At 32.8% G+C, this 22,325-nt stretch overlaps 3 protein-coding genes across 6 annotated transcripts; 2 read left to right on the top strand and 1 right to left on the bottom strand.

Annotated features, from left to right (window-relative positions):
• Positions 1–2,123: 2,123 nt before the first annotated feature.
• On the top strand, positions 2,124–6,461 carry LOC136061053 (thioredoxin reductase NTRB-like). Of its 2 annotated transcripts, none has more exons than XM_065770376.1 (3): positions 2,124–2,433; positions 3,475–4,594; positions 6,001–6,461. In XM_065770376.1, the coding sequence occupies exons 2-3, from the start codon at positions 3,502–3,504 to the stop codon at positions 6,069–6,071; spliced, it is 1,164 nt and encodes a 387-aa protein (XP_065626448.1). In that variant the 5' UTR covers positions 2,124–2,433; positions 3,475–3,501; the 3' UTR covers positions 6,072–6,461. The 2 variants fall into 2 exon arrangements, with proteins under 2 accessions (XP_065626448.1, XP_065626447.1); XM_065770375.1 differs by having other exon boundaries at positions 2,137–2,433; positions 3,490–4,594.
• A 3,480-nt stretch (positions 6,462–9,941) lies between these two features.
• LOC112033104 (uncharacterized) lies at positions 9,942–11,541 on the top strand. The gene is made up of 2 exons (XM_065770374.1): positions 9,942–10,364; positions 11,162–11,541. The coding sequence occupies exons 1-2, from the start codon at positions 10,171–10,173 to the stop codon at positions 11,259–11,261; spliced, it is 294 nt and encodes a 97-aa protein (XP_065626446.1). The 5' UTR covers positions 9,942–10,170; the 3' UTR covers positions 11,262–11,541.
• Positions 11,542–12,671: 1,130 nt separating this feature from the next.
• Positions 12,672–18,941, bottom strand: LOC112039278 (uncharacterized). Of its 3 annotated transcripts, none has more exons than XM_065770371.1 (4): positions 18,401–18,941; positions 17,989–18,318; positions 14,071–14,808; positions 12,672–13,506 (listed from the first exon to the last, which is right to left on the bottom strand). In XM_065770371.1, the coding sequence occupies exons 2-4, from the start codon at positions 18,103–18,105 to the stop codon at positions 13,234–13,236; spliced, it is 1,128 nt and encodes a 375-aa protein (XP_065626443.1). In that variant the 5' UTR covers positions 18,106–18,318; positions 18,401–18,941; the 3' UTR covers positions 12,672–13,233. The 3 variants fall into 3 exon arrangements, with proteins under 3 accessions (XP_065626443.1, XP_065626445.1, XP_065626444.1); XM_065770373.1 differs by having other exon boundaries at positions 17,989–18,243; XM_065770372.1 differs by having other exon boundaries at positions 17,989–18,220.
• Positions 18,942–22,325: the final 3,384 nt, after the last annotated feature.

Below are 22,325 nucleotides of genomic sequence, written 5' to 3'. Positions count from 1 at the left end.
AGAGAGAGGAGAGAGAGAGAAGAGAGAGAGAGAGTGGGAGGAGATCTTAGAGCTGCGTGGATAGTCTACTAATCGAAATGGTCTCCTCTTACTACGATCGCTTCTACGCTAATAAGCCTAACCTCGCCGCTCATTGGATCGAAGCCATCGGCTTTCAGGTCGGCCTCCAGCTCTTCGAACGGTACCCTTCCCCACCCTTTCTTCTCTCTCTCTCTCTCTCTCTCTCTCTCTCTCTCTCTCTCTCTCTCTCTCTCTACCTAGATTTGCTCTTCGTTTTGTAAAGTATGAAAATGGGGTTTAGGTTACTTTGTCTGGCCCAATTAATAATAAGCCCAAAATCAGAGTCCAAGAGAGAACCACAGTTTTTTTTTTTTTTTTCTTTTTTTAAATTTAAAACTGTGGACCCACTCGTTTTGATTTGTTTTTGGCCAATTTCCCTAAAGCTGTTCTCAATTTTCACCATACAAAACAGTTTTTTGAGAACAATTTGAGAGTTTTTTTCACAGCTTCTTGTTTTTTTTTTTTTTTTTTTAGGTGGCATTTTTGATATTGCAGGATTGATGTTGGCAAATAATAGGCATCATTGATGCCATGTTATTTATTTATTTATTTATTTTTGGAAAGAAATTGATTCCCTGACATTGATGCCATGTTATAAACTTTAGTTATTGATTGTCTTTTATAACATTTGATTGAAGTGTTATAGTTTCAGTCTTACTATATGATTAAAGTTTCTTTAATGTTATATAGAAAACATTTGATTTTATAATTCCTCTAGGTGTATGGATTTTAAATACCTTGAAGAAAACGTTTTTTTTTTTTTAATCATAAGCAAACATGTTTTTGAATTAGAATAGATATAATTAAAAAAAAAAATGAACTAAACAAAACAAAATTCAACTTTTTCAAAAACAACTACTAAACAAATTTCCTGAATTTTGTTTTTGGAAAATGTGTTTTTCCTTTCAACTAACCAAATGTGTTTTTCATTTTGAAAATAGGAAAAATTTGTCTTCTTCTTTTTTCCTTAAAAACAAGAAAACAAAAATAGAAAACGAAAACATTTACCAAATGTAGGGGGGGAAAGGCCCAGGAGCCCATTTCTACGTATATATTAGGCCAAAGACCCAACCCGAGGACGCTAAAGAATCTGAGGACGGGTAAAACACTTTCATAAGGGTTTGTATTAGTAAGCGAAGAGAAAAATCCGATTAAAGCGACCTAGGGGGGTGCCTCGAGGAAGAATCCCTCCTTGGCTTTTCTCTATAGCCAAAGAGAAAGTTATGAAATATTTAAGTGAAAGCTGCTAACATCACATTAAATACTCTGCAGCTGACTGAGCAGTGCTTTTTAGCCTTACAGCTACTCTCAAAGACTTTAGGGAGGGGCTGATGGGACAAGTATCAACACTATCAATCTAAATCTACACGTGGAAGGATGAAAGGAGGGAGATGGGAGTATAAAATTGAAGGGAGACCTTGACACAAGGGGATCGAAAAAACAGAGAAAGAACACTATAGCAATCAAAATTATACTTTTACTTTGTTTAATTGATTTATATGAACACTTGCCTTCTCAGACAAGGAGTTCACTGTTCACCCATATTAGTACTTCTTATTTGTGCACAATTGCCATCCAATTCCATATTAGCTGTTGTCCAATTTATTAAGGCCTAGTTCTTCGACCCACTCTCTACAAATTTATTATTTTGGGTTTTTTGGGCCTAAGTCCATTCATCCTGGACTAAGCCACAAATTTGGTCCTTACACCAGAAATGACCTTAGATTCTCACATTCCATTGTTACGGTATCTATTATGCTATGACTATCGAAAATGGACAAAATTAAGGAAGGAATGTTTAGAAAAGACTTCTTCATATAATGAGACACCCCACGTAGGAATACCTAGATGATTTTTTGACAATAGGACATCATGGATACTTCATAAACTGATGAGTTTAACTTGAGATTTTTGGATTTAGGATGTGTTTGTTTTAGGTGTAATCAAATTTGGGAAAATATTTTATAGCCTCACGGGTGTTTGGAATCTTTGGATACACGTGAAAATACAGTTAAATTAAAAATAAATTTGAGTTAACTGTAAAATGACTCAAGCAGCCAGTAAATCCACCTTCAATATATTAATATTACTTTATTAAAAAATAAAAAGCCACCACCTCCGCCACCCAGCAATTCTCGTTTTGTTTTATGTAGTTCTTTCGATATTCAGAGAAGGATTAGCATTCATTCTTTTCCTTTGTCTCAAGGCCCAAACCTACCGCCCAAGCAAAGCAAACACAAGAAGTCAAATGGATAACCAACCCTATGAGCTTATCCTTTCTTCTTCCGCCTCTGCCAAGGAACCACCAACCCTCCTCCTCCATAGCCCCAATCTGAATAGCTCACTGGAAACTTGGAAAGTATAGACATTCAGGTAAACATTTTCATCTTCTTCACTTGGTTCTTTTGTTTTGGATTCCATTATCTTTTTGGGTATGTGTATCACATGATCTTAGGTGGGCTCTTGAGAGGAAAAAAAAAAAGTAAAAACCCACTTGTGGGTATTGGGAGTTTTCATTTGTTGAAGCTTGTTGTTTATCAGCTGTTGTGTCTTGTTAATTTGAGGTTTGAACTTTAGGAAAACGTGGGGTGTATCAAATTCTTTTCCATAATACGTCAGAAGGGCAACCCCACATTGTCAAAAGCATAGAACTTAGGATCATTTGAGGGTTATTCTTTTTTCTTTTGGGAATTTTTTTTACTGGGTATGTGCTATAATTCAAAGTTAATATGTAATCGCCCTTTAATCAATTCTAAGCTTAATTCAGGTTTATCCATAATGAAAAAAAAGCTTAATTTGGTGTTTTTTTATTTGGTCCTGTTAATTTTATCTTTAACTCTATGTAAGTAACCTGGAATTAGCCAAATTTAGATTTAATTTGTTTTCATTTGTTTAAATGGTTCAATCTTTGTTGTGAAGTGTGTCACTGTGTCTGGTTTGTTTTTCTTCATTTTTCATTTCAGGGTTTGCTGCGACTTGAACCACATTGTTTTTGAAAATCAAGTACTTAGTGGGTGTTCTGTTTTTGTTTATATATGTCCAAAGTTTGTCTAATTCTTAGGTTTGTTTGTTATTCCTCTTGATGTGCTATATCATGCAAGGCTGTTGGTTGTTTTTTTTGACTTGTTGGTGGTGATTGTCATTTGTCACTGCTGTTGTTGTAGTCGAATGGTTTTTTTTTTTTTTTTTTTTTTTTTTTTTTTGTGTAATATTACTATGTGAAATTTATTTGTTTGTTTAGACGTTGTACTTTAAAGAATTGTTATTGTTTAAATTTAATTAGCTTGTTTATGCTTTATTATTTTATACTAATGGGTCCAATCTTAAAAACTTGAACCTCTCCTTTTTTCTTTTTTTCTTTTTTTGTTCTCTTTACAATTTGGTTTTCAAAACTATGCCTTTTAACTTTTATAGCAATATGGACTGCAGAAAGGAGAAGTTATGAGTTATTGCCCTAAAAACAACCTCTTAAATCTACTCAGAAGAGGTTCCAAGTTTTTTCGAAAGGCCTCCAACTCTGCTGCTCCCTCTGCAGCTCCCACTTCCACACCTCGACAAGCATCCTCCTCTGCCGCTGCCATTTCTTCGACTTCGGCCATGGATGATCTCCATATCCTCAAAACAAGATTGTGCATCATTGGAAGTGGCCCAGCTGCCCACACTGCTGCCATATATGCATCACGTGCAGAGTTGAAACCCATCCTCTTTGAGGGGTGGATGGCCAATGGCATTGCCCCTGGTGGTCAGCTCACCACGACCACTGACGTGGAGAACTTCCCAGGATTTCCAGATGGAATTAATGGCATTGAGCTCATGGACCGCTGCCGCAAGCAGTCGCTCCGCTTTGGCACTCAGATTCTAACCGAGACTGTCAACAAGGTGGATTTCTCCACCACCCCTTTCAAGGTCTTCACTGATTCTAAGGCTGTCATTGCTGATTCTATCATTGTGGCAACGGGTGCTGTCGCCAAGCGATTAGACTTCCCAGGCTCTGGTGAGGGCCCAGGAGGGTTTTGGAACCGAGGGATTTCAGCTTGTGCTGTGTGTGACGGTGCTGCACCCATTTTCAGGAACAAGCCCTTGGCAGTAATTGGAGGAGGGGATTCAGCCATGGAGGAGGCCACATTCCTCACCAAGTATGGGTCCATTGTGTACATCATCCATAGGAGAGATACATTTAGGGCTTCAAAAATTATGCAGCAGAGGGCCTTGACTAATCCTAAGATTCAAATTCTATGGAATTCGGTAGTCGTGGGGGCATATGGGGACAAAAACACTAATAATAGGATCTTGGGGGGGTTGAAGGTGAAGAATGTGCTGAGTGGGGAGGTTTCAGATCTCAAGGTATCGGGATTGTTCTTTGCGATAGGGCATGAGCCAGCCACCAAGTTTTTGGATGGTCAGCTGGAACTTGATTCTGGTGGCTATGTTGTCACAAGGCCAGGGTCCACCCTGACTAGTGTGCCTGGAGTTTTTGCTGCCGGAGATGTCCAGGATAAAAAGTATAGGCAGGCTGTTACTGCTGCCGGCACTGGTTTGTCAATATCCTCTATCTCTCCCCTTCATCATTTAAATTTCGATTTTGGAGCTTCTATGTTTGCAGCACTTCTCTTCTTCATTTTATTTGGGATTATATGTTTTGTGTGGGTGATAAGGTGTATTTGTTTCTGTTTCTGTTTTTTGCTGGGTCAAAATTATGTTTATTGCATTGATATAATGCTGAACTTAATTGCCTGGTTCACTTCTCTTCTCTGTACTGCTTACTCAGATGCATTTTTCAACTAAAAGCTGCTGGTTTACATGTTTCTTTGTTCTTGATCAAATTGCCCACCAGATAATAAAGGGACTGACTGCAAGAACAGAGAATATTTATGCTTTCTAAATTTGCCAGTGTCTCTAATTTACTTGTTGCATTATGGTATTTTCTATGTGCAACACATCAGTGAATGTTTGTAGTTGCCCTTTACTGATGAAACTGATAATAAACAAAAGGAAATTTTAATATTTATTTTTTGATTCACTCCTAATAGCTGTATAGTTAAGAAGGTTCTAAAAATTTCTGTTTCTTGTCCATTCTATGCTTGTGGATTTAAAAACAAAATTAGTCTCACCTTGTGTGACCATGTACATTTTTTGTTCTTCATTATCAAAATGATGAAACTTGTGCTCTAGGGTTGTGAAGAAATTAATCTATTTATGATCTGTTTGACATGATCAATCTGTTTGACATGGCTTGATCACCATCTCTCTGTGCAATTGGATGACTGTTGAGTCTTGAATTTAGCGCATTCTTTTGAGACACTTAGACCATTTTTGAGCAAACCCAAGCTGATCTAACTCAGGTTTTAAGAACATGGAGTATTCGGATATGTGAATATTTGGAACTTGATTTGTCCCACCCATTTTTGGACCCCTTAAAATAAGATCAAATGGGCTGTCACTTCAAGGTTGAGCTGGACTCTGGCTTTTTTATTTGCTTGGTGACCTGAGATTGAGTGACATGTATTTAAGATTTCTTGCACAAATATAAATTAAGCCTGTGCATAACTTTAATCTCACAAACTGAACTTATCACAAGATACTTGACTAGGCTTGTATGGTTTGTCCTTTTAAATGTGATTTACAAAATAAATAAATAAACTACATTGAGTTGGGGAAGAAAGGCTGCTGCTGGTTTCTGTTTCATTCTCAATTTTCAGAACAGTCATATAGAAAATTAGAAATCATGTAAGTAATGGTTTTGATAAAACCATTGGCCATGGCTTCTAACATTGTTGCGATAACCTGTTTCTGTCACCAATATTTGGGTTTTGTTGAACAATTTATGTTATCATTTTAAATTTAAATAAAAAGACCTGTTCCACTTAAGTTATGATTTATTCACATTATATGTATTAAGGTCTTCTTTATATAGTTTACTTGGTTTCTTTAATGATGCAGGTTGCATGGCGGCTTTGGATGCCGAACATTACTTGCAAGATATTGGATCTCAGGAGGGTAAAATTGATTGATGAGTACCTGTTAGGTTACAGCCTAGTGGTTGGAGGCTTAGTATGAGTTGTAGATCCAGACATACTAGGCTTATCCCCGCTAGGAGAGTTTCCCTGGATTACTTGATACACAATTCTGGCAGGTGGGGTCGTGTACCGTTTTAAAAAGTTGTTCAAAAAAGAAGCTAATTGATGAACAATATTTAATCAAGAAGGACAAAGAATTGTCTCCAAAACGATGACATTTTACTTTGTCACTGTTGGATGCATAAATAGATTTCTACAATTATACTGCATCTGTTTTCAGCTGTAACTTTTCTTGATTGTTTGGCTTTGGTAATCTGTAAATCTTAAACCTTAGCTTTTGCCCTTTTGGTGGCTTTTAAACATGTTGACTGTAGCATTTTCTCTTGCTGGTTTCTTGAGATATATTCTGCTTTAACACCATGTTTGATGTGCTATATGGCAGGTGTTTTAATTTTTTTTTTTTTTGGGGTGCACTTGGTTAGTATGATAGCATGTCCTATTGGTAATTGTTCTTCTCTACACAAGGACATGCCAATATGAACAAAGAAATCAAACTTTTGTTCACCAGGTTTGTAGAGCCCTGACCTTCAACAGATCCTATGGGTATTTACTCAGCACTGCTATTTTGAATTATGGCATGAATGATAATCTTCATTTACTTATTCCCTGCAGGAAAAAAAAAAGTTTAATGCTTCTATTAAATTTTAATAGTTATTCAGTAGAACCAATTGTATATATGGGCAGAAAAAGCTTTATCGTAGGACCTTTTAACAACCACCCCCCCCCCCCAACCCCCCCTCCCCCCCCCAAAAAAAAAAAAGGAAAAAAATTTAACTCACAATGTGAAGAAGTTATTTAGAATTACGATGAACTAGTGTCATTGTTACTTCAATTTGTGTTCTAGAAAAAAAACATTGCTTTGTTACTATTGGCCATGGTATCCACCGTTGTCATTCTTAGAACCAATAGTACCATTGAATATTTATACGTGTTTTGCACAAAATAAGATTGACCAAATTGAAGATATTGAAAGTTTTATAATGTCATGGTGGAATTTGTAGAGGATATCACAGGTCAAAGAAGGTACTCATATCATTTGAGTCTTCAAATTAAAGAGGAGACATTGAGTGCCAAAACTTGGAAGCGTAGAAGTTTTTTCAGTATACAAAAATCCCGAATAAAATAGGAAGTTGTGATTGGTACCTAGCATTAAAATCTTTTTTTTTTTTTTTTTTTTGGGATGGGGGGGTGGGGGGTGTGGCAAACCTGAATTTGAATTCCCTCTCCCCACTTATTGTAAGTAGGAAAAATAAAATGAAGATCATTTTGCTCATCTATGTTGAAATATAAACATGATTTTTATTACCATCTTTTAATATAATTTACACCTCTTTCATTAGATAGAGCTGGTGGATCTTTGATTCATGAAATTTATGCTTATTTCAGGGTTTTTATTTTTTATTTTAAATATTATAATTATTTCTAAAAAAAACAACTGTATTCTTCCTATTTTGGTGGTCAATGTTACTATTTGTTCTTTTCTTGCTCCATAAAATACTAATTTGGATTTCAATTACATACAATTGTTTAAGAAGAGAAGATTAATTTACTCATGCATAGTTAAAGTCATAAAGATAAAAATTTTCTTCCTAACCATCTTTAACTAAAATTTCACAAAGATATACTATCATTTATCTTCCGTAACCATGAAGCTAAAGGTCAAGGCAGATCAAATTCGCTACGTTAATCTATACAACTGCTTCTATGATAGCCTTATAGTGTTGGTCTATTATGTGCATGGGTGAGTATTTTTGTGAAATTTTGACACTCATCAAAATAATAACATGTATGCACAACTTATTCAAATAGCGATATGGTCTTTTTGTGCCAAGAAGAGGTAGTTTATAACACTCAAAAGAGAAATGTATCACACAAATAAGATGTAGTAGTATTGCTACTAATACTCTTTTTTTTTTTTTCCAAACATGTCTAAACAGAAAATAAAGAAACAATAGCAGAATAAACAACAAATGGATGAACTCTATTGATTTCCGTAACCATGGGATAACGACCCTCTGAGCACATGATTTTTGCAGAAAGAAACACGATCCCAAGTACCACAAGCTACAATTCCAAGCCTCATTCCCGCTGCTGCATATTTAGGATTAACTCCATCTTTAGAATTCTAAACCTTGCATTATAGAAAACAACATATTGAAGAAAAAACATCAATCATTATAACCACTGACATCAAAGTATCATCAAGGAAAAATAATTATCCTTTTAAATATAATAAAATTATTTAATTTGTGTGCTTATGAAGTGCAAAGGGTCATAATAATATGTATGATGCAAAAATTTTGATGCAATTTACAAGGATTCTATTTTGATAATTATCTAGTGGAAGAGTGAAAAGGTTGCTCATGTTTATGCATCAATCCATTAAAAAGATTAAGTACATGGTGTGGGAAATTAGGAGATTTTTTGAATAATATACTTACCCTTTCTCCAATGAACTATTGTGTGAGCCAATGTATGGTAGTATTCAAGTCAACCTTCCAATGCCATTCATCTTCTTGTGTTGCCTGTACTCTTTCTAGCTTTGGTGTCCCTAGAGCTCCACGAGAGAAAGTCTTCGTTTCAGGGCACTGCCTCACAATTACTTCTTCCAAAGATGGGAAATTGAAAGAATAACTTTCAGAGCAAAAACTTGCCAGGTTTGGCAGGGAATCAAGTTTTAAGTATATCAACTGGGTAAAAGTAATCACCTCACTCACTTTACCCTCCTCCCCTACTACAACTTCTTTTATCCTTTCGCATTCACTTACACTCATTTTTTTGAGCTGTATCAAACTTTTGGCTGTTGATGATGTAACTAAATTAATCAATCCATGACATTTTAGTATTTCTAGATTTGTCAAATTTTGGAAAGATATTGATGATGGTACTAAAATTTTCAATTTTTCACAAAATGACACTACTAGATTTTCTAGATTATACAAAATTGGGCTTGGTTGAGTGTCTTCTTTCCACAAATGTGTTAACATTGGTAGTTCACATAGCTCTAGTTTTCGTAGTTGTGCGAGTATTGTAGCATTATTTTCCTGGTCAAAAAGTTCTTCATATGGGAATATTTCTTCCCAAGAATTATGCGTCACATAAAGTATCTCCAAACTGTATAATCTTTGTAGAAAATTAATCCAATCAAAAACAGCTAGATAGAGTAAAGCACACAGTATTTCAAAACCAGAGGATTTAACAAGAACCCAATGGAGTTGGAGGATTGGAGCGGTCCATTTCACTTATAGTTGATTTCAAAAGCCCAAATGGCCAGAGTTGACATTATTGTTGCACTTAAAACAGATTCCATGGTGAAACCAATCTTCAAGAAAATGAACTGCAGTTGGAAAATTTGGTTAGCCTTGAGTCTGCTCTATAAAATATGAGGAGACATAGTTACTTTAGGCTGAAAAGACAAAAAGAAAGAAAATTGAGACTATTTACAATGCCACATCACTGTCTCAAAATAATTTCATAAGCTAATTTATGTAGATGTCTAATTTCCAGGCTGTCCACCTAATCCAGAGGCAATTATATATGCTATTTAATAACAAAACTTTGTAATTAACAATCTCGAGAATTCTATGGAAGCACTACGTGGCATGCATGCCTTGTGTTGGGCCTCATGCTTAATGTGTTTAGGAAAATGCATTGCATGCACAAATAACTCACAGACAAATTTGCCATGAGATACGTAATAAAATGGGACTTTACAAAAGGAGGATTGGCCTTGACCGGTAGCTTGGAGACGAGTAGGTGAAATAGAGTCACATGTACAAAAAAGATTGGAGGATAGCTACTTGGTTCGATGTAAATTTGAATGGGTAGTAGTCATATGGATGCTTCTAGCCTAATCTATAAACCCCATGAAAACCCCTTTGGGCTTATATAAGTTCCCAAGGAGCTACTATGAACTTTTGCTATTGCTGTGTATATTGTGTTAGACATATTCTAAGGTTCTGAGAGTGCACCTTCTTCTGGTGGAGACTGAGGCAGTAGTGGTGGTGGTGATATCATTAAGAGTTAGCTTGTAATGGGACCTGGAGGGCCAGGAGGACCGCCCGGGCCACCCGGACCGCCCGGACCGCCAGGACCACCTGGATGGGGTCCGCCAGGACCGCCCGGACCACCTGGATGGGGTCCACCTGGACCGCCTGGACCGCCCGGATGGGGTCCGGGACCAGGAGGACCGTTCTTCTGTGGTTTTTTTGACATGATTGGTACTTGGTATGTACATTCTAACATCTAAGTTTTGGTTTCAAGTTACTACTAAATTAGTTTTTTTTTTTTTTTTTAATATTAAGTAATTTTAATTTTGAGCATTCCACCTTTTTGAATTTCTCTTTATTGGACTCAAGCTTCCTTGCTATTGTAGTTATATGATCTGATTAATCGATTAAGATTCGATGGTTTGTTGGCATTATTATTCTCAAAGGAATGGTGAGCTGTGAGGTGACATATTAAATGTAGAACCTGAGAAACAGGTGTTGTTTTTTTATTTCCTTGTAATTCACTGAAGCTTAATATTTCTGGTTCTCAAAAGTTTTGCTTTGAATTAGTATTAATCTAGCTTAAAAGAACGAGTATCCCGCACTATTTTCCTTTTTTCAATAACACAATCATTTCTTGATAATTTGATAGTTGAGGATGAAGGATTTGAACTCATGATATCTCTATTAAAAACATTAGGAGATGCCAATCGAATTACAAAACTCTTGGCTCAATAACAAACTCGTAATATACTAATATATAGAACATTAGGGTATAATGACAAAAAAATTGCGTTTTTAAGATTATTGATCTCTATAACAACAACCAAGCCTTATTGTTCAATGTCGGCTAAAAAAATTTAAAAGTTAGTGGCAAAATATTGAAAGGGTTTTATTTATTTATTTAAGATTGAGTTTGTAAGGGAACATTGAAGTTTAAAAAAAAAATTAAATTAATTTTTTTTATTGATATAATTATTATTGTACCAATCCTGGTTTTAATGACTTTGTTTTATTTGATATTTTTGGCTGCAGCCTGAGCTTCTTATGCTGTTGCTGGTTGCTTCAAGATTGCTTTGGTGGCCCACCTGGGCCTCCTGGACCCCCTGGCCCACCAGGCCCACCTCCTCCATAATCAACTTCTTCCTACCAATACACACACCATGTGCAACTACTATCTAGAGATTTACATCTATCTGTCATGTAAAAATAATGACCACTTTGGAGCAAAAAGACTTATTAACAAGTTACTAAAATTGAAAAGACATACTGGTTTTTAGTGTGCCAGTTTAATGTCTCTATTTATCAATGGCTATTGGACATTTATTTGTATGCATTTAATTTTAATTATAACTATTGGATTTATGTGATGAGCTGAATGAACCATCCAATCCGATGCATTCATTCCTTTTTGAGTTTCTTGTGCAAAATGTGGTTGTTTGCAAATATTGGCATTTAACAATTTGCTTTACACTGTTTTTTTGGGAAGTCTTGAGATGATTATGCAGTACATGATAGTTCTTGTGTTAATCAGAATCAAATCAAAATTTAACCAATTAATTAGTGTGCGTTTGGACTCAATTAGTAGCCTTGGTACTGCCTTTAATAAATTTGTTACTAAATTTTCTTCTTGTTTTATGAAAATTTAATAAATTGAACCTTTCAACTTGGGTTCAAGATAAGGGGGAGTTAAGTCCACAACTCACTTTAGTATTAAATAGAGGTTAGTGGTGCATAACAAATAAAAAAATGCCAAGACAAAAGCTCGGAATAGAGACAAGGGGATTAGGTAGAAGAAGAACCGATAAACTAGAGGGAAAAAGACTTTACTTATGCCGCCACCACACACACACACACACAAACACTATTCTTTTGAGCTGTTGAATTTACTTCAAACCAGAGTAATGAATATGGATGGTGAGAATTAGGTAGAAGTAGAATGATGGTTGGAGGTCCTCCATTATTGCTTTGGGATTTATAATGGATTAAGAAAACTCTTATTATTTTTATATTAAAAAAAAAAGAAAAGAAAAAAAAGCTCTTATTATCCACTCTCCATAAGAACTAAGGCTTTCGATTGTTGAATTGTTAAAAACATAGTAATCTTGAATTTTGATCCTAATTTGATAAAAGGTTCAGCTGCTTCAATGACATTAGGCAAACCTATGATGATCCTCACATTTTGGGCATTGCTGAAGGGATGAGAGATTATATATGTAACCCAATGTGTGACAGGTTCAAAAAGAATCGGGTTTTGCTTCATGCAGGCTTGTAGGATACTCACAAAAATTAACAATCAGCACTCGTTAAGTCAAGATAAGAAGTTTTAAGGGTAATTATTTAATTTGTGTGCTTATGAAGTGCAAAGGGTCATAATAATATGTATGATGCAAAAATTTTGATGCAATTTACAAGGATTCTATTTTGATAATTATCTAGTGGAAGAGTGAAAAGGTTGCTCATGTTTATGCATCAATCCATTAAAAAGATTAAGTACATGGTGTGGGAAATTAGGAGATTTTTTGAATAATATACTTACCCTTTCTCCAATGAACTATTGTGTGAGCCAATGTATGGTAGTATTCAAGTCAACCTTCCAATGCCATTCATCTTCTTGTGTTGCCTGTACTCTTTCTAGCTTGGTGTCCCTAGAGCTCCACGAGAGAAAGTCTTCATTTCAGGGCACTGCCTCACAATTACTTCTTCCAAAGATGGGAAATTGAAAGAATAACTTTCAGAGCAAAAACTTGCAAGGTTTGGCAGGGAATCAAGTTTTAAGTATATCAACTGGGTAAAAGTAATCACCTCACTCACTTTACTCCCCTCCCCTACTACAACTTCTTTTATCCTTTCGCATTCACTTACACTCATTTTTTTGAGCTGTATCAAACTTTTGGCTGTTGATGATGTAACTAAATTAATCAATCCATGACATTTTAGTATTTGCAGATTTGTCAAATTTCGGAAAGATATTGATGATGGTACTAAAATTTTCAATTTTTCACAAAATGACACTATTAGATTTTCTAGATTATACAAAATTGGGCTTGGTTGAGTGTCTTCTTTCCACAATGTGTTAACATTAGTAGTTCACATAGCTCTAGTTTTCATAGTTGTGCGAGTATTGTAGCATTCTTTTCCTGGTCAAAAAGTTCTTCATATGGGAATATTTCTTCCCAAGAATTATGCGTCACATGAAGTATCTCCAAACTGTATAATCTTTTTAGAAAATTAATCCAATCAAAAACAGCTAGATAGCCGACTATGGAAAATTCTTTTAATTTGTAAAAGCACTCTTCCAAAAGTTGGTCACGTTGTATCTCCTTCATCTTGAAATTTCCACCCAATGCCAAACCCTCCAAGTTAGGGAATAATGTACCCTATATAAAAAAAAAAAAAATCAAAGCATTGAATAAAAGAAAATAGATTTATTAATGAAATGGAATATATTCGTGAGGTCTCTAAAATTAATGGTAAGAATATGGTTCAACCTTATTATATCTAGATGAAACTTAAAAAAAAAAAAAGTACATAATAAAGAACAATGTCGTAATTCGTAACTACTATCGAACAGTACCAGTCAATCAAATGCATAGTGGTGTAAGAGTCATTTACAAGAAAAGCCTTTTTTCCAGAACCATGTTAATCAATTAGTAGTTATTGTCGATCAATTGTTTTAATTTGTCACAATTTGACACTTGTAGTACTTTCATATTTTTGGACACATTGACCCAAAAAAACACACCAAAGGTACCTATATTTTGATGCAAGAATATAGATTAAGGATTTTGTTTTAAAAAAAAGTATATAGATATATGACCTTTTACTAAGAACTTCGCGTTTGAAACTTGATTTTTGCGTGAGAGAGGAGTACTACTCCAAAAAAAGTTAATATTTATTGTAAATCTAAATATTATAAAAGAGTAGTTAAATTAGCCTCTTACCCCTTCAACCAAGAAAAGGGGTCGTTGAATGGAGGTCTCTAGTTGGCTTTGTTCAACTGTTTCTTGAAAGTTCAGAATTTTTGAAGTAAATATCTCAATTTGATCACATCCAAGCACCCCCAATTGTTTCAACAATGGCCATTCTGAAGTATGCACCCCTCGGGAAAACCACTTGAGCTTTGGCAATTTACTAAGTATCAAGAAAGTTACTCTAGGGAAAACAAATCTTGCTGCTACTTCTGCAATTTCTTCCCGTGAAACAATTTCCTCCACTCCACATTTGTATATCCGAAGATGCTCCAATTGCATGAGACATCTAGCCACAGATGCTGGGAACAAACTTTTCAAACTCTCACATTCACAAACATTTATAAATTGTAGATTTTGAAAGCTGAAAATTCCTTGGGGGTCCTTATTCCAGACCTGCTTCATTTTCGGTAGACAACGCAATATCAATCTTTTCAACGGAATGGCTGTCACAGCATGTGATTCTCTAACATCGTGCCTTTGAAGTTCAAACACTTCTTGCAGTGAACCACAATAATATACTTCAAGTCTCTCTAGACTTTGGAATCTTGTCAGCATATTATATTCAAAGATATTCACAAGATTTTCACAGTATTCAACAAATAGAGATTGAAGCTTGAAAAAGGAATCTTCGGCTAATTGATTGTGCCATATGATTTTCAAATTCTCCATGTGCATGATATCCAATGTTTCCAAACTAGGGAATGCAACCTGCAAGTCCATCCCATGTGTGTTAATAAAATAACTAATCATAATAACTCACATAATAGAAAATAAGATAAATTACGAAGTAAAACAGGGGATTATAAAAATAGAATTACCTCTTCATTGAAGAGAGGTGTATGGTCTCACCTATTAGCTTTTATGTACATAGCCAAATCCGTTTTAATGAAAAAAATTACTCTAACCTAATCTGAAGTTTACTAAATTTCATTGACTTCTTTCATTATTTTGAATTGTATATAAACCTTCCTTGAGCACTCACATCAATGCTAGTATAATAGAAAGAAAACCACATTTTAACCAACTAAGTCCAACCTTCACCCATATTAGACCATGTAAAGTTGTGTAAAAATACATAGTCGCTATAATAACAGTATAAATTTACACTATCATTATTCATTTTGTATTTATTTTTTATTCTTTCTTTGCATAACTTGAGGATGAAAGAAGAGAGAGGATAAAGGTTGTTGTGTGTGAAGAAATATAAACAATTAAAAAATAAAGAAAATTGATAATTTAATGAGATGTAGTGTAAAATAGATAATTTGATGTGGGTTGTTTTGAAAAGTTAGAATGTAAAATAGAAAAAATAGTTTCTTATCCTAAAATAAAAAGAAATTTTTGCATGAACTAATACGAATGCTCTTCAAAATAAACTATCATATCTCATAATTGAGATTAGGTGCAATAACTCTCAATGGCTAAGAAGAAGCTTCCAAATCTTAACCATTGAATAAAAAAGTTATAAAATTTAAAAAGTAAAAAAAGAAAAAAAAAAGTAAAGATGGTAAAAATATTTTATGAGTGATGAGGGGGAAATTGCACCTAATTCAAATCCCATTAGCTTAACACCGTTAAAACTTAAAAGTCACTATCCAGAAATTAATAAATTTATATTTTTTACTATCACTTTCTAATTGAAATTATCATTTACCCTCCAAAACACATCTTCTGGTTGCTTTTGTCTTCCCCTGTGAGGCTGTGACTGAAATCTACTCTCTCTCTCTCTCATCCTTACATTGAACCCCCCCCCCCCCCCCTAATTCATTTTATTAGAAAAACTAAATATGAGTGACAAACTTATATGACACTTAACGGAAAATAGGGATGGAGTGGCTACTGATGCAAAATAAATAAAAATTCAAAGAGTAAAATCCAAAATTTGAAATTTCAAAATGTAAAATCTAAGCACCTATATATTTTAAGATTGTAGTTTGTAATTTAGCCAAATATTAATTTTTAGAGTTTTGCGTGTGTGACAAGGAGTATCTTCCATGATGGGTCATAAGTTCGAGTGCGTGAATCAACCTCACTAAAATAATTGAGGATAAGACTACCTATCATAAACAATTGATGAAAAGACTTTTACAATCTCTTTAAAAATTTTAATTAAATAATAGGGGTGATTAAAATAAGTTTTAAAATTTTCAATATTCAAGTGTTCATTTAGTAACCTCTTATTTTTAGGTAGCTTATTATCGTAGTGTTTATAATATATATATATAATAGTTTTTAGTAAATTTTAAGTTAAATGTGTGACAAAAACCAAAAAGNATTGGTGTGAGCTGTGACGTATACACTGAGGGTTCCAAATTCAATCCACCATACAATCAGTTATTTAAATTTTTGGGACATATTATGGGGAGGAGAGTGGAATAGTTTGACTAAAGGTTAGAACACCACTTTCTTATATTATAAATAAATAAATAAAATCTCAAAATTATGGGGTTGGCTATGGATCTCAAAAAAATTTAATATATAAAAATTAAGATGTAATTAACCTAGTTAAATAATAATAAAAAATCACTATTTTATACTTCATGATTTAAGAAATATTAAGGCTAAATTGCAAACTATTCCCCTAAAGTTTGAGAGTATTTAGATTTTATATCCTGAAGTTTCAAAATTAGGATCTTATTCCCTAAAGTTCTATTCCATTTGCTTAAGTAACCTTTCTGTCCATATTTTCTGTTAAGTGCCACAAAAATTTTTCATGCATGTTTAGTTTGTCCAATAAAATAATGTGACATTATTTGTGGTCTAAAAAAATTAAAAATGAGATGGCATAATAAAAATAGCGTTACATCATTTTATTAGAAAAACTAAATATGAGTGACAAACTTATATGACACTTAACGGAAAATAGGGATGGAGTGGCTACTGATGCAAAATAAATAAAAATTCAAAGAGTAAAATCCAAAATTTGAAATTTCAAAATGTAAAATCTAAGCACCTATATATTTTAAGATTGTAGTTTGTAATTTAGCCAAATATTAATTTTTAGAGTTTTGCGTGTGTGACAAGGAGTATCTTCCATGATGGGTCATAAGTTCGAGTGCGTGAATCAACCTCACTAAAATAATTGAGGATAAGACTACCTATCATAAACAATTGATGAAAAGACTTTTACAATCTCTTTAAAAATTTTAATTAAATAATAGGGGTGATTAAAATAAGTTTTAAAATTTTCAATATTCAAGTGTTCATTTAGTAACCTCTTATTTTTAGGTAGCTTATTATCGTAGTGTTTATAATATATATATATATATAGTTTTTAGTAAATTTTAAGTTAAATGTGTGACAAAAAACCAAAAAGTAAACATATTTTTTGAAAAATTAAAAGTTAGATTATTAATTTAAAGAAAAAAGTTAAAAAAAATTAGACAAAAAGAAAAAGTCAAACTAACTCTAAATTTAGCTCTATAAATTTGGATACAAATAATTTTCGACTATATATAAGGCAATAACCTCACTTGAGGCACTTGTCTCTCTCACGTGTCCAAGGATTGTTTGACCAGGAGAAAGGTCATGTGTTTATCACAAGCGCCCGCTAGTTTGTTACTTCCTATACACTTTAATTAACAGTAGATAAATGACTCTCAATATTTGACTGGTATTAATGGTTCATGATTTATATTGCTATGGAAGGTGTAAAGAATTTAACCACTGCTATGTGGAAAAAATTAACAGTATATGATTTCAGTTAATTGATCATGCTATATGATTTTTAAGTTTCCCAAGTGCAAGATTCTCAATATTTCCAAACTTGGGAACGCAACCTGCAAGTCCACCCTGTGTGTGCTATTGACATATCTAATCATAATAACTCACATATTAGAAAATAAGATATATACAAAGTAAAATAGGGGATAATAAAAATAGAATTACCTTTTCATTGAAGAGAGGTTGCATGGCAGTACGGGAGATCTCCTCTGAATTCATCTCCTCTGAACTAACAGGTTTGAATATGAATGACTCCAATTTAGGGCATTGTTCTATCGTCATACCCGTCAAGGATGGAAATATGATATTGCTTCCTATGCAGAATCTTTTGAGGATGGGAAGATCTTTTAAAAACAGGTCTTTCAGTTGAGGGAACAGCACCTTTGGATTCTCAAACCTCAAATTAACAAGACACAACAGCTGATAAACAACAAGCTTCAACAAATGAAAACTCCCAATACCCACAAGTGGGTTTTTTTCCTCTCAAGAGCCCACCTAAGCTCATGTGATACACAAACCCAAAAAGATAAAGGAATCCAAAACTAAAGAACCAAGTGAAGAAGATGAAAATGTTTACCTGAATGTCTAGACTTTCCAAGTTTCCAGTGAGCTATTCAGATTGGGGTTATGGAGGAGGAGGAGGGTTGGTGGTTCCTTGGCAGAGGCGGAAGAAGAAAGGATAAGCTCATAGGGTTGGTTATCCATTTGACTTTCTTGTGTTCGCTTTGCTTGGGCGGTAGGTTTGGGCCTTGAGACACAGGAAAAGAATGAATGCTAATCCTTCTTCTCTTCTTTGAATACCGAAAGAACTACATAAAACAAAACGGGAATTGCAGGGTGGTAAATCATAAATGATTGAATTACAATTTGCAAATCTTGAATTTTTTTTTTTTAAAATATGCATAAATTGTGGATTTTTTTTTTCTCATAAATTATTCTTCCTTTAGCTAATGGTGTAAACTCAGTGAGATAAAAACAAACAATTAAGCAAGCTCTAAACCAAATATAAATACATTAATTTACAATAAACAAAACCATTTTATAAAATATATATGACATTTACTTTAAACTAACCTATCATTTTGCATTTAGGCAAAAGCACAGTAAGGTAATCAACAACACATACCCATTTCTACCCCCAAAAAAACACGTACGTACCCTATTTTTTTTTTTTTTTTAACAACATTAAAGTTATATAAACAAAAATGTAAAGAAATTGGATAACACAATTTTTTTTTAAGAAAAAAAGAAATTGGCAAACAACCACAAATTAAAACATAGCTGTATAGCAGTAAAGCACACAGTATTTCAAAACCAGAGGATTTAACAAGAACCCAATGGAGTTGGAGGATTGGAGCTGTCCATGTCACTTATAGTTGATTTCAAAAGCCCAAATGGCCAGAGTTGACATTATTGTTGCACTTAAAACAAATTTCATGGTGAAACCAATCTTCAAGAAAATGAACTGCAGTTGGAAAATTTGGTTAGCCTTGAGTCTGCTCTATAAAATATGAGGAGGCATAGTTACTTTAGGCTGAAAAGACAAAAAGAAAGAAAATTGAGACTATTTACAATGCCACATCACTGTTTCAAAATAATTTCATAAGCTAATTTATGTAGATGTCTAATTTCCAGGCTGTCCACCTAATCCAGAGGCAATTATATATCATATTATATATAATAAAAGTTGGGCTTAGACGCCGTGGTTACGCTACGTGACTTCACTAAATTGTAAAAATTTTATTAAATTTTTAGATTTTTAAAGAACTAAAAATGAATAATATACTACCAGGACTCTAATTTGTTCTTATCATTAAATTAGATTAATAACTTTGTTTGGGTTTGATTCAAAAGCCACAATTTCCACCATTGCCCCGTTCTTCTTATTGGTACGCTTGCTTTTCCCCTCCCTCTTTCTTTGAATTTAATTTGTTTTGTTTTTGTTCTTTTTTTTCACCCTTCTCACATTGGCTGCGGAAAAGTCAAAGTGAGGAATTATTATTTTAAGAAAATTTTTTTGAATCTTGCAATGGAGAACTATGCTTTTGTTTGACTGATCATTATTTGTTTGTTTTTCTTTTCCTTCCTTCTGGTGCCTGGTGTGCTTGAAATAAATAAAGCAGTAGGCTTCGATAGTTGTTCATCTTCATGAGCCGAATTGAAAAGGGGCTTTGATTTTTTTAATGAGACGTGTGCTTATTGTCTTACTTAATTGTGTACTTCTGTTAACCGTATATGTTGCCTTAGATTGATTTAATTTTATATGCATCTATTTCTAATTAATTCCCTATTTCTCTATTTGTTTAAAGGGATAGTATTTGTAGTTTTTGGGGGAAAAAAAGATATTGAAATTCTGTCAACACAAGTTTTCACTCACTTAAGGCAACTAAATTAGACGTGATTATGAGTTTCAAACAAATAATTTATTATTATTTATTCATTAACACAAAGAAAAAAACAAAGAAAGCAGTGTGAGTCATAAACAGTCTTTAATTTTTTTTATTTATTTTTATATATAAACTCTGTGACTGTAATAGCTATTATTAAGCCAACTGGAATCTTAGCATGTCTGGGTCTCCTCTGCTTCAACCATTTTTGCAGGTTCTTGATTTATTTGAGATGAATTATTCTTCCACTATTTGATTTTCATAAATTCCTCCATTATGGAATTTGAGAAGTTGCTTAATGCTTTGTTAGTGCACTTTGATTCATTGTTTATTTTTTTGCTCACAATTTAGATGTTGTTGATAGGTTTAGTGCAGAAATTTTATTAAATTTTTAGATTTTTAAAAAACTAAAAATGAATAGTATACTACTACGACTCTAATTCATTCTTATCATTAAAGAAAATTAAATTAACATTATTTTTTTTACTTGTTAGGATATATTTCTTAAATTAAGGGATATTATTTTTTATTTGTTAGGATATATTTCTTAAATTATGAGATAATATTTAACGTACAAAAATGTAATTNTATTATTTATTCATTAACACAAAGAAAAAAACAAAGAAAGCAGTGTGAGTCATAAACAGTCTTTAATTTTTTTTATTTATTTTTATATATAAACTCTGTGACTGTAATAGCTATTATTAAGCCAACTGGAATCTTAGCATGTCTGGGTCTCCTCTGCTTCAACCATTTTTGCAGGTTCTTGATTTATTTGAGATGAATTATTCTTCCACTATTTGATTTTCATAAATTCCTCCATTATGGAATTTGAGAAGTTGCTTAATGCTTTGTTAGTGCACTTTGATTCATTGTTTATTTTTTTGCTCACAATTTAGATGTTGTTGATAGGTTTAGTGCAGAAATTTTATTAAATTTTTAGATTTTTAAAAAACTAAAAATGAATAGTATACTACTACGACTCTAATTCATTCTTATCATTAAAGAAAATTAAATTAACATTATTTTTTTTACTTGTTAGGATATATTTCTTAAATTAAGGGATATTATTTTTTATTTGTTAGGATATATTTCTTAAATTATGAGATAATATTTAACGTACAAAAATGTAATTTAGATAGTATTTATCATCTAAATTTTCAAAATTTTAATATTATTAAATTAATATTATTTTATAAGAATATCAAGCTACAAAACTTGATTATTAAGGGAAAAGCACAATCCAAATTCTTCAAGAGGTGATTAATATAAATCAACCTCAAGAAACAATATATATCTCCATTAATTTGATAATTTCCACGCTGATAACTTTTATAAATATATATATATATATATATATATATATATATACAAATTCCTTATAGCTATCAACCACGTTCTCTTACTTTTTTTTTTTTTCAATTTTTATATGTTACTTTATGTTGAATCAGCTCTTCTTTTTATTTTTTCTTTTTATCATTCTCCCAAAAAAAATATCTTTTTTTTTTTCATTCTATTCATATGTCCTTTTTTAATTCCAATTTTTATGGCATAAAAACAAACACATTGATTAGATATCTTTAATTTCAATAAGATTTAAATGAATTATATTTCAAATGGAGCTCTACCAATATATATAATCCTATACATCCTTTTTGGAGTGAAGCTTATTTCAATATGTGAATGCCTAAATCCCATGACAATGCAGGTATGCATTCTTTCTTCTTTTATTATTATTATTTTCATTTTGTTTGTTTTCTTTAGTGTTATTATAGGTTTTTTGTCTTCATGTGATTTTAATTAATGAATTCAAAACATTCGAAAATATTTTCAAGTTTCTAAAGGCTCCTTCTTTGTTTTCGTATTTTGTTTTTATTAAATTAATTAGGTTTTGTGTATTGGTTGCCTTTTGTTTAAACTATTTTTCTTAGCTTTGATCTAATTTATATGGTTAGGGTTAGGGTCTTAGAATTAATGATTAAATATGGTTATAATTAATAAATTAATTTTAACAATTTTCTTATTTGATTTTTATGTTACATCAAATTATCAAGATGTTCTACATGTGTATTCTTGAATTATCAACTTTAATTTTAATTTATAATATTATCAAGA

Source organism: Quercus suber, unplaced genomic scaffold (assembly GCF_002906115.3).
Source record: "Quercus suber isolate HL8 unplaced genomic scaffold, Cork oak 2.0 scaffold_30, whole genome shotgun sequence".
NCBI classification, from domain to species: Eukaryota; Viridiplantae; Streptophyta; class Magnoliopsida; order Fagales; family Fagaceae; genus Quercus; species Quercus suber.
This window is presented reverse-complemented; position numbering and strand designations above follow the sequence as displayed.

Excerpts from the sequence above, each read along its gene's own strand:
- LOC136061053 (XM_065770376.1), top strand. The coding sequence starts at position 3,502 with ATGAGTTATTGCCCTAAAAACAACCTCTTAAATCTACTCAGAAGAGGT. Across the intron at positions 4,595-6,000 it reads TGTTACTGCTGCCGGCACTG|GTTGCATGGCGGCTTTGGAT; the intron begins GTTTGTCAATAT and ends TTAATGATGCAG.
- LOC112033104 (XM_065770374.1), top strand. The coding sequence starts at position 10,171 with ATGGGACCTGGAGGGCCAGGAGGACCGCCCGGGCCACCCGGACCGCCC. Across the intron at positions 10,365-11,161 it reads TTTGACATGATTGGTACTTG|CCTGAGCTTCTTATGCTGTT; the intron begins GTATGTACATTC and ends TTTTGGCTGCAG.
- LOC112039278 (XM_065770371.1), bottom strand. The coding sequence starts at position 18,105 with ATGACGATAGAACAATGCCCTAAATTGGAGTCATTCATATTCAAACCT. Across the intron at positions 14,809-17,988 it reads AACCTCTCTTCAATGAAAAG|GTTGCATTCCCTAGTTTGGA; the intron begins GTAATTCTATTT and ends ATGGACTTGCAG. Across the intron at positions 13,507-14,070 it reads CCCTTTTCTTGGTTGAAGGG|GGTACATTATTCCCTAACTT; the intron begins GTAAGAGGCTAA and ends TTTTTTATATAG.